The sequence below is a fragment of the Drosophila santomea genome, chromosome 2R (genome assembly GCF_016746245.2).
Source record: "Drosophila santomea strain STO CAGO 1482 chromosome 2R, Prin_Dsan_1.1, whole genome shotgun sequence".
Classification (NCBI taxonomy): Eukaryota; Metazoa; Arthropoda; class Insecta; order Diptera; family Drosophilidae; genus Drosophila; species Drosophila santomea.
In genome coordinates, this window is record NC_053017.2 from 10,518,368 (window position 1) to 10,530,411 (window position 12,044).

General features: G+C 45.8%; 1 protein-coding gene across 1 annotated transcript in view; it reads right to left on the bottom strand.

Moving 5' to 3' along the window:
- Positions 1 to 11,255, bottom strand: part of LOC120445928 — a 43,851-nt gene extending 32,596 nt beyond the window's left edge. The window contains exon 1 of the mRNA XM_039626588.1: positions 11,131 to 11,255. Within this exon, the coding sequence (XP_039482522.1) occupies positions 11,131 to 11,196 (66 nt within the window). The 5' untranslated portion in view covers positions 11,197 to 11,255. The remainder of the gene's footprint in view (positions 1 to 11,130) is intronic.
- Positions 11,256 to 12,044: the final 789 nt, after the last annotated feature.

The following is a 12,044-nucleotide window of genomic DNA, read 5'->3' on the forward strand; positions in this document are numbered from 1 at the left end:
CGTATGTATCGGATGATGAGATTTCGTCGTTTCAGATACAGATACAGATACTTTCGATGTGTTGTCAGCAAGGTAAAGCTAAGCCTAAGCTATAATATTGGTGGTTTTTCGTTACTCCAGCCAGCTAATTGTTACTTATTGCGAACATAATCCGTTTAGATCAGTTAACTCGGCTAGCTTGGCTATTTCAGATTTTGCCAGCCAATTAAACATTAGGAACACCCCTAAACGCTCCCTCACTAAACGCTGAACTAAATGCTGTCTATCGCTTGATGGTTGTAATTAATAAGACACGCCAGCAATCATAATTGAAAACATGTCTCTTAGCGCCGAAAGCCTCGTAACAGCAACACGTTGCAAGTTGCTGCGGGCACCACGATTGAGGGGCAGCTGAGGGGCGGGGGGTGCTTAAATGGGAATGGGGACCCAGACCTCTGTGCCTATATCAAACAATCTTAAACTTAACAAGCCACAGAACACAAAACACTCCCCCTATTTGTGGCCAGCCCATCGCCCGGCCACCTTATCCCCCCGCCCGCTCCACTCATCGTGCCCCATCGACAATTGTTTGACTTTGCAGCAATGTTGCAAGCTGCAAACTGCACTGCTGTCATACATGCGTGTGTGTGTGTGTGTGTGTCTATTAGCAAAGACAGCTAGGAAAATACCAGTTGCCGTGGCAAGTTGCCACTTGCTGATGTTGCCAGTTGCCAGTTGCCAGTAGCCGTGCTGCAGGTTGCAGGTTGCGCTCTTAACGTTGCACGTGAGACGAGGCGAAGATAAACAACTACTGCGGCCGGAACGTGCGGCCAGCCAAATGCAATTAAGCTAAAAATGTGAAAAATATCCCCCAGCGTTACTCCAGCAAAAGTGGATGGATAGACACATCCACACAGTCTGGGAGATGCGGCAGCCATGTCTGCGCCTGGAAATGCTAGACCCTCGATAAATAAAAATGTAAATGATGTCTGCTCCACTATGCTCGGCTTTAAATTGATAAAACTGGCGCATCTGGGGCGGAGTTGCATCGGAAATGGGGGAGGTCGTACACCATATAGACTTTTAATTGGCCTAAGTCGATGAGATGTACGGTGTGGATTAATTGGTGGAGAGGCTACGATAAGTAATAACAAAGTGAAATTGATTTTACAAACAAGCTGCAGATCAGTGATCAAACAAGTTTCTAATCCCTAAACTCGATTCGAAAAGGAACTTGACTCCATGCGATGATCCCAGGATTCTCTAATCCTCGGGGTAAACAAGAAGAGAGAATGATGAACAACAGAACCCTAGGTACACACATTTCAATTGCCCAATTTGGACAGCTGTGCGCCGATGCAGCCGAGCAGGACCTTCTCCTTGAGCAGCAGCAGGAGCAGGATCCAGCGATATCCTGTAACTGCAGTTGCGTCGGCGTTTGCTTTGACATTTGGCCCAGTGCATGTGGCTGGCACCTTGAGGGATCCTGTAAGCGAGGGAAGAACAGGAAGCGGCCTGGGCAGATAGCCGAGAGCCCTACTTAGATAACAATTGCAGAAAGTGCATTCGCAATGTACATAAGTAAGTGCAGCTGAGGCGTACTCGAGTGGAAAAGGATGCCCCTGGTTATGTGTGTCAAGGGCAGGCGCCAAGGAAGCGTTCAAGAAGCACCAAAACTTGAGGGGCGAAAGCCAGTGTCCCGGAGACCTTCCATCCACAGCTGTCGCGGAGCATCGAAGTCGGGGTCACACCCACCGCCACAGGACAATCAGCAATAAAAACGGAGTGAACGGCGAAACGGAGCGACCAACGAAAGGGAAATGCGACAGAAAACCGCAAGCCAAATTGACCGGAAGCTCTTATTAATTTGCTATTAGCCATAGACAGACAGGAAGTTAACTTAATTTGTGTGGCTTTGGCCTAAACAGACTGGGCAGCCACCAAAAAAAAAAGAAAAGAGAATAAATGTAGCCGCACTCAAAACTCACAACTCAGAGCACACAGTGGATAGAAAACAAAACCGTTTCTAAACAGGATGTGAGCAGGACATGTGAGCTTCAAACGGAGCAGCAGTGCAGTGGAGTGGTAGAAATGGTAGAAATGGTAGAAATGCAAGTGAGCTTTTACCGTTAGCGGTAACGAAGCCTGATTAGATCAGTCAGGACAAAGGACAAAGGATACAGGACACAGGAGCAGGGATATGCGGCTCAGACGTCACCCCATCGGGGTCAATTAAAATGTTTGCTCCAATTGCGTTAGGTCACTTTTTGTCTCCCCCGCTTTCACTTTTCAGCGACATCCAGTTGCAGGGATGCCTCTAAAGAACTAAAGAACCCCCAGACTTCAGATCCAAAGTGCGCGATATATGGATGGCACGGGAATGAAAAGAACAAAAGTCGTTAATGATAAGGGACCAAATGACGTACAGCCCCTCATTTTTTCGCTCTCTTCCAAACGGGGGGGAAACCGATTAGGCATTCAAAAACGAACACACACACAAGATTCACCTTGGACTCGAGTGGAAGTATTCCCGTTTTTATTGCCACATCGAGACAGGAAGCACTCGGCATCGGCATCGGCGTCGGCACACAATGCATTGGGGGAAGACCTCTAGACAATTGCCGTTCCACAAATGAGGTGCGAGCTCTCGATGGCGAGATTATCATATCAGGGCACACATCGGATGTGGAGAGCCCTCGCCCTGCAGCACCCTCATTCAGTATAGGAAACAGCAGTGTCCTACTTCTTCGAGTCCTGTCACTGCTCCTGCTGCTGCTGCTGCTGCTCCTGCTTTAGATCCAGATCCAGAAAGTGAAACCTGAGGTCTGACAGGAAGCCGGCAGATGAGCGTGTGCCAACTGCATTCCGGTTTTCGCATGCAGCACGTGCTGTTTGAAAAAAAGCTGGGTAAGCAGCCCCACCAGAAGCTCTCGCCAAAAGATACATTTTTATAAAGTTAACTATGAGTTTCAGGGGAAAAACGTATAAATAAATAGCTATAGCTTTCCTAACCCTGTTTCAATCCCTTCAATTAAACTGAACGAAATAATCGCAATATATAAAGTTCTGGGGCAATAAAATAATTCAAACTTCCTGATGCCATAAACGCAGTGCAAGGGCGGATGATTTTTTCCGCACTTCTCCGGCAATTGCGAATAATGATTTTACGCATCCGATGACAGTTCTGCGGCAGGCGCAAACTTTTGTTTGGCCTGATCGGCTTAATTATTCGTAGACAAATGGCTCTTGCCATTCAGGGAGTCAAACGTAAAAAAGTCAATTAAAGAGCGGTGGGGGGGGGGGGGGGGGAGCTAATGCCGCGGGGGGTGGTGGCGTAGGATATGGCCAACTGTCGGCGGACACGCGCCACCATGGAGTTGCAATTTCCGAGTTATGCGTGCGAAAATGTGGCATGGGCAAGTGAAAACTCTGAGCGGCAAGTGGCAAGCGGCAAGTGGCAAACGGGAAAGCAGAGGATGGCGAATGGAAAATGCGGCACCTTGCTCCGTCTGGCGTCGCATTTAATGCTTTTCTTGGTGTGAATTAATTTTATTGCCTAATTGTCTCTCCACGCCACATGTTGAAACTATTAAGCGTATTTTAAACAGGCCCAACTATGTAAGTTTATGCGTCCTCCTTCTCGTGGGGATACGCCCCCTTTTTTTTTTTTAAGGCCCTAACGCTTCGATTTTACGATTGCGTTTGCTGGGTAATGTGTTTTCCGAATATATTTACCGCTCGCCAAACAGTTTTTGGCGACAGTTCTGCTCTAAACGCTGGAATATGTCTTTATTTTTAAGCGGAAAACGTTTTCCGTGCCCGAAAATCGGCAAACAGGAAATGCTCTAAGTATTTCATAGAATTTTTAAGGAAAATTCTGAAAGGTGTATCTACGCAAGGGAACTATGAAATGGTTTTGCACTTCCTCTATTTGAAAGCTGAGCTTCAAGAACAACCTAATCTTTACGACCAGATAGGTAGCTAGACTATAACTCGCTAAAATTGCTATATTTAAGTTAAAAAGCAGTATGGACTGATTTCGTATTCAGCTACTCAGATTGCAATCTTGGGACTGCCGTTTACTTTTCGTTAATTAGTTGCAGTAGATACAGTTTGCATCCAGCAGATACGTATCTCTCGCATCGCCTGGGCGTCGTTTCAGCTGTTCCCAGCTGATGGCAAAGTTGTCTAGGACAAGTAAGTCACCCTCACCTGTTTGCATTGCCATAGCTACGGGGATCTGGTACCAAGGTGCCTCAGTGCCTCAGTGCCTCAGTACCTCATTTTTCCTATGGCCAGTTTGTCGTTTCCCTCGCCCAGAATGTTTCTTTATATATTTTTTGTTTTTTCTACTTTTATTAATTGCACGTGGGGGGGACCTTTGGTGGTTGTCTTCTAGTTTTTTCCCACTTGTTCCTATTCTCCCTTCCAGTTCCTTCCCTTTTGACCGGTAGTGCTGCTTTCGTTTTTGTTTTTTATCTCTTTATAAATATATACACATATATACTTTTCTGACTTTCCTCATTGCGTTTTTCCTTAGCGCTTCCCGCTCATTTTTTTTTTTTTTTCCTTCCTTGGCACAATGGGCTGACCCACACACAGACACGCACATCTGATCACTTCCCCGTCGGCGTTCGCTTAGCTCGATTCCGCTTCCGGTTCCCTACTTTTGCCAGGTTCCCTGTTCCCTGTTCCCTGTTCTCCACCGTTTTTTTAAGGCCTCCCGATCCTGCAATCGAGTGACACAATTTCTGTTTTGTCATCTGCCCGAGAACGCTTCCTCTGGCCATTGTCATTAGCCTCCTTTCTATACGGCATACTATATCTCTTAGCTACCTCTGATGATCGTGGCAATTAGGTGTGCTCCGGTGTGAGTTCTTGTGCGCTGGAAAGGCAAATCCATTGTTTGGCCAGGGCACAGCTCACATAAATTATGGGATAATCCGACATAAGCGTATTTCCATGATCTGCTCGAGGCCCTCGGCTTTACTGCCAACGACTGAATGAGTGAATGTGTGAATGAATGAATGCACAACTGACTGAATGAGTGATTGAGTAACTGGTGACTGGTGACAACTTCCTGCATGCCCCACTCCCTCTGATTAGTGTTTGGTGCAATTGCTGCCTCGTTGCGGCCTGTAGATTAGCTGACACAGAATATCACATGGTAGTGGCCCCTCTTTTGGCCTGGATTAGGTTTGGCTAACACGCAAAGTTTAGCCAGGTTTAGATGTTTAGATGCATTGCATCCGGCGTGTGGGCAACAAAATACGATGACACCGATAAGCGGCTACCGCCGTCTGACATGCGAGCCACCCACTTTCCAGGTGATTTTCCACCTGCAGCCGCTTTCAATTTGCACAGGAATTGATTTGTATTTCTTTCACCTTTTTCCTTTTTTTTTTTTGAAGGGGTTTAAAAGGTTGGGGGACTGGTGTCTAGCACGCAAGCAATGCGATTTGGCATGGTTCATCGCCAGTAGACACTCGACTTTGACCCCCAAAAGATGCAGCTGCTGAAGTGGACAAAAGGGTGTGAATCAACACGCCCTGCCCCCATTTGTGTTTCAAAATCAAATGTGAGATTGCCTTAATTGTGTGTCTAATCAATCAATTGCTGTTTACTCAGCGCCGACTGGGAAATTTTTGGGGGCGCTTCATTATATGATAGCACTGCGTATTTATCGAATTCGGTTCTCCTCGGACTTGCGGCGGTTATCTTCCCGAAACGGTCGCATAATTCCCAGATTAGATTAATACGGCGACACTCGATACATGTGTTCGCATAACGCTGGTCAGGCTTTGGCTTTCGGGTGCCAGGCAACGGAACTGGGACTGGAACTGGAACTGGGACCCTTGGCCAGTTGAAAGGCCTCCGATAAAAGGCAAACACAGCAATTTACACATTTAGATATTAGCTATTAGCCAGAAGTAGGACCCGAAGTGTATGGTGTGTGTGGTTGGAATTGATTAGATTTGGATAAAAGGCGGCTGGTGACCCATTGTATAGATTAAACTGGTTAATGATCGCCTTTATGACGCCGATTAAAAGTGGTCATATGGTCATACCATATTCATGATTTCTCAGGCCGAAAGGAAGGAAGTCTCAAGGGGAATGGAGGGCAGCAGCTCCATGGATGCAGACTGATAAGTGGATTAGTTGATCACGGTAGCCAAGCAGGCGATCGCCAATAAATCGCTGGTAATTTGAATCGATCGGCGGGGCAGGTGGCTTATTTTCCCGCACTCGCACTCGCATTCCGCTCTAATCCCCTGTAAGATGTCCACACACACACACACCGGGCACTTCCTCTCGCCATTAGCCATCGCCCATCGCCCATCGCCGATTGCCCATCATGGAGCTGCCCATTGCCCACTGCCCACTGCCCATTAGCAGCAGGAGCTGGTGGTGGGGCTGGAGCTGGAGCTGGAGGAGATCTCCACTTCCTGGGGAGACCAAGCTGAACGTGCGATCGTCGTCGCTGTTAATGTGTGACTTTTGCTGTGTTTTTCAACGACATTAATTTTGTGTGTTGGATCTTAAGACGGATTTAGTTAAGCAGCTCAGCGATCGGGCACTGAATGCGATTCCAGACGGAATGGGTATGATGTGTATGGGTATGGGTATGTGTATGGTCGCTCCAGCTTTGGTCACATTTTGTTGGGACCGCTTAGGAAATATAATCCCTTTTGTCGATGCCAGGCATGATCGCCGCTTATTTTACTCACTGTGCCGGCGATCACCTGTTTTTTTGGTTTCGGTTTCGGTTTTGGTTTCGGTTTTGGTAGTGGTCGTGGTCGTGTCTCGTCGCGGATCGCTCTTTATAATGTGTCGCACATTAGTTAGCAGTTAATACTTTAAATAAGACGAGGTTACCGACTCTTTGACACCGGGCTTCATAAAAAATATAAAAAAAATATGCTCGGAAGCCGATTGTCGCTGTGACTTGTAGAAATCACCGGCTGCTGTGGCGGCTTATGATTTTCAACGGGGCGTATTAGTGATAACTAATAAATCTTCAGCAACGAAAATACCTTCATGTAAGTCCCACATCATCGTCAACGTGATCAGAACCAAAGTTTATAATCACTGAATTCCCTGCCTATATATACGCGTTTATATATATGTACACATCCACATATTCATTTCATTTCCACTTGTCTCCAACCCACTTGTCATAATTCTCAAAACATTCCAAAATTTATGTCCGAGCGAGCGCAGGAATACGGATTTGGGCGGTCCATATATAAATAGTTGCAGAGGGGCTGAAAATTCAGAATTCAGAATTCAGAAATGTGAGTTCCGAATTGAGAAGTCGATCTCGTATATCTACGGGGAACAAGCTAAATCCACTAATTAAGAATGAAAAAGGTGACAATGGGGGAGAGGCAGCATTCATTCGGCAGAGATGATGACTTTCGAAATGCGTAAATTGTATAAAATTCGATTCTCTGGCCGTGTTTTGTCACTGGCTGTGCATTCCGATTAAGCTGAATGACAAATGCCCAAGCAAATACTCAAAGACGAACTCCTCCTCACTGCCGCCCTACAAATTAATTACCCAAAGTTGTCATTATCATTCGAACTTTTCCGTTTTTTCCATGTTTTTTGTTGTTGTTTTCTTCTTCAATTTTTTTCGTTTTTTGTTCGGCTTGTATTTTTATCAGCTTTCGGTTCGCCTTAAGCTACAAAGCCTGAACCGCTTTTATCGCAATGTCTTACAAATCGTTTTATCAAGGTGTCATTAGCTATGAAAGAACAACAACAATAACAGTAACAACAATAACAATAACGACAACAACAACAAAAACCAAAAGGTGTTCTATGATAAGTGCAGAAAGGAAAACCTCGACAAGTCGAACACGTTTCGTTGATTATCTGAGGAGCCGTGGAGGAGGAGAGAGCTGCCCGAGCGGCGCCTTTGAAAGCGATTCCGAATGGGGAATCGAAACGGCGTAACATGAGCACCCCCAAAAAAAAAAAAAATAATAAAAAAGTGATCAGAAACTAGTGGGGAATTGATTTAAGGCCGCTCTGCAAGTGCCAAATATCGCCATAATATCGAAACTGATGAAATAGAAATGCTATGACATCGTGTAATTAACTTAAAGTGTTTTCCCTGTACCAGAAGTACATGGGTACTTGTCGCAGCTTTCAGCTTGATTGAAGCGAAACTCTCGCGCACTGCGGCCAACAATCGAAATCGAGAGACACGCTCTGAATCTGTATCTAAAAAGGTATCTGTATCTGAAAATGTATCTGAATCTGTACCTGAAAATGTAGCTGAATCTGTAACTGAATCTGTATCTGAATCTGTATCTAAAACTGTATTTGAATCTGTATCTGAATCTCTATCTGAATCTCTATCTGAATCTGAATCTGTATCTGAATCTGAATCTGTATCTGAATCTGTATCTGAATCTGTATCTGAATCTGTATCTGAAACTGAATCTGAGGCCAAGTCCGGCGACTTATGATAATAATCATTATAAATTATTATAATCCAATCGGCTTTGAATAATTAATAAATACGTTTATATCGCCTATATGCGAACTCGGCGAAGGCGCATAATCGGCCCGTAAAAAGCCCCAAAGCCGCTCAACTGACAGCAGATCGCAAAAGCGGGGTGAGAGCCAAGAGTTGAGAGCCAAGAGCCCGTTGTCGAATGAATGCTAAAAATGTGTTACAATCAGGTAGCACTAGCAGCCAAGCGGCTAAAGAGATCAGGAGAAACTGTCAGAAGAATGGAACGAGGTGTTAGTTGGTAATAGTAGTGGTAGTGGAATAGTGGTAGTGGTGGACCCAAACCCCAAGGAAGAAAAGAAAGCCAGAAGTCAGGAGGCGGCGGCCACAACGACGACGACAACAACAGGGCCACAAAGATGACAAACAGTTTGGACATTTATGAGCGGCATTTAATGGACATTTGACTACCGGAATTTAACGAAACCGAAAACGTGGGAAGGCAGACGAGCAGGGTGGGGGAGGGGTGCTGGAACCAAAGAAAGGGCAAAGAATGCATTTGATTGGAGCTGCGATTGGATGCGCAGCCGGATTAATCCCGATTACCATTAGTCTTGGGCAGCGAGATCGCTGGGGAAAACGAGGCAGAGGAAATGAAACGACTTTTCGATGATCACGAACACGGGGTGAGCAGGAAGCAGCGACGAAGAAGATTTCAATTAATAAATATTCCATTATCTGGAAGGCCTCAGGAGCCTTCCACCCCTTCCAGCCGCATAACACTTTCAGATTAGACAAAATCGAACCATTTATAATTTATAAGACGGCCTATCTGACTGCTCAAACTGCTCAAAAGGCAACCAGGTGATCTAACCGGGTGTGAAGAGACGGCATTATCTGTTCGCCGAGTTTCGGTATTCCGGTATTCCGATATTACGCCCTTAGAAAAAGCCCGAAACCAAAATTATCACAACAATAAAGCTAAATGCTTTATAATTAGTTTTTCCAGACCAACAAAAAAAAGAAAAGAAATAGAAACGGCTCACAGTCGCACAATATGATTTGCCATAGTTTTTTGAAAGAACTCACGTTTATTTATGCCCCTCTTCTGACCATTCTGGTTTATTATCTGACTCCCGACCAACTTACGCCGTCTTATCTTAATCCCATTCACTAAGCATATGCGTCGACACATAAAACTGTCAAAAAATAATAAACGAAACGCAACGGTGGTAAAGCCGAAGTTTCGAATGCTCTAGCCTAGATCTCATTCCGATCTAATCGAAATAAAATATTTCAAAACTATTACATCATCGCATTTGTTATAATACAACTATAAGGAAGTAAGTTTATCAGAAATATGCTAAGAATTTGCACTTAGAGCCGTTTCAACAAAAGCAATCCCTAAAGATCTATTTACAAATGTGCTAATCTCAATCCATCTATTAAAAAACTGAAATTATTCCCAGTGGCTAGGGTATGCGAAACCACTCTAAGCTGTTTGTTTTCGATGTTTTCCAGATTCGGCCAGTACAATAACTCTTGTGGTATGATTTCGGCTTAAAAACAATGGCGTTGGGTTCCCAGCGAGATTGGGATTTGTTGAATATACAACATAGAGACGTTTTCGAAAACCGACTGGAAACGAAATCCATAAATTCTTGGATTAGTCACCTCCCGTTTTCGGCGTTTGGGTAACCGATTCCGAAGCGATATCAATGGGTTGAGCGGCAAAGGCAGAAGTCAGACCGCAGAGCCAGATAAATAATAATTACACTCACACAACATAATCAATTATGTCTGCTAATAAACCACACACACACTCGCAGACACACTTGCAGGCACACACCCAGATATCTGGACATGTGTGTATGGGCGATCCCCTTGCCACTTTTTCCAGAGAGGGAGTTGGACTGGACTAATCACGCCAGCATGTTCATAATCAATTTTATCGCACTTATTTGGATTAATTGCGATATCAGTGACAGGGGCGCTCGATTCCGATAAAAAAAGAAGAGTGGCGCACAACGATGACGCGACATGTACTCTATGAGGTGGGGGTGCTAACAATCCCCACCCGTAAGCCACATTCGATATCTAGGTTCGTCATCGCCTTATGCCGAAATTACCAGCGTTTGTCAAAATTACCGTCGGGATTATCTTATCTGTCTGGCAAAAGCTCCCTCTCTCTCTCTCTCTCTCTCTCTCTCTCTCTTTCTCTTTCTCTCTACGAGAGCACAGAACTCCGGAACTCGGCCCCAGTTTTGCGCTTGGGGATCGGCTTTACAATGCAATTAGTGGGCGCACACCAAACGGAGAAAGGTAAACAGTTGGAGGAGGTGTGGGAGTAGTGGGGGGCTTATCGCAGCAACGATCTCGAAAATCTCAGCCGATAAGGATTATCTTAATCTGCATAAATAGCGAAACGAGCGCATATCTACACGGCCCTTATCACCGCAGCTTGGCCATATGTCGTTTGGCCGATTTTGTTTGCGCCCAACTGATTCATTTTGGGTGGTAAAAGTGGGGGAAAGCCAGGGAAACTGACTAATGACTATGTGTGTGTGTGTGTGTGTGTGTGCATTGCCGTCGGCAAAGCGATCTCGCTGGCGATGATGAAATCTCACCGTATGACAATATCTTGGGGATGCGTAAGGTAGCTGCTCAGATTGGGGGGCTTAACTCACCTGCTGACCGGCATTGGCGGCCACCCAGGCCTCGGCAAAGGTTTCCATGGCGCTCTGGAAGTCCATCTCGCTGGCGATTCAAAGTTCTAATCACTGGAGTTCGCAGTTCACGTATTTCTTTTATGGCCTTCTTTTTCGATGCAGGCGCTTTGGCATTAATTGCAATTTGGATGGTTCGCTGTGATTTGTTTGATTGCAATTTGTCACCGCGATAAGGGGAGCTCGATTTCGATTTCGCATTCGATCGGGGTAGGTGGTGTATTTCTTGATTCGATTTGACTTGACTTGATTTGATTTGTTGTGTTGTGTTATGATTTTTCTATTTATTTTTGTATATTTTTTTAAGTGGCGCGGATACGCAAATTAGACACAGGCACACACACGCGCGCAACCGTACACACGCTCAGGTGAAACGCGCGTTTCCTTTGTGGAACGGATTCGATGACGCTAGTTCCAGATGCTGCACTTCCAGTTGCTCCAGGGGCTCTTCTTGCTGTTCTTGCTGCTGTTGCTGCTGTTGGGGGCGACGCGACATCATTAGTGCCATGAAATCGGGAGCTGATCGCGTCGCTGCGTCACCAGGATTGGCAGCGTATCGAATTTGGCGAATGCGGCAATCGCCGTAAATCCAGCCAACCGTTGAGGAGTTTAGGCGTTCAGCAAGCTGTCTGGCTTCTCCAGCAGATGGCGTACCGAGTCCTTGGGCTCCGGACTGATCTGGCTCTCTGGACTCTCTTCGCAGGGTATCGCAGTGTTGTTGAGCAGTGTTTATTGGTGAGCGGACGCGCGTCAAGACATCCTCTCTTGGCCAAAGTTGTCGCACAACTGACGGCATTCTTTCGCCTTCGCACATTCGCCCGCTGGCTCTGCCGCCGCCTCTGCCGGCGTCGCAGTCCATGTTGCCGGTGAGCCGG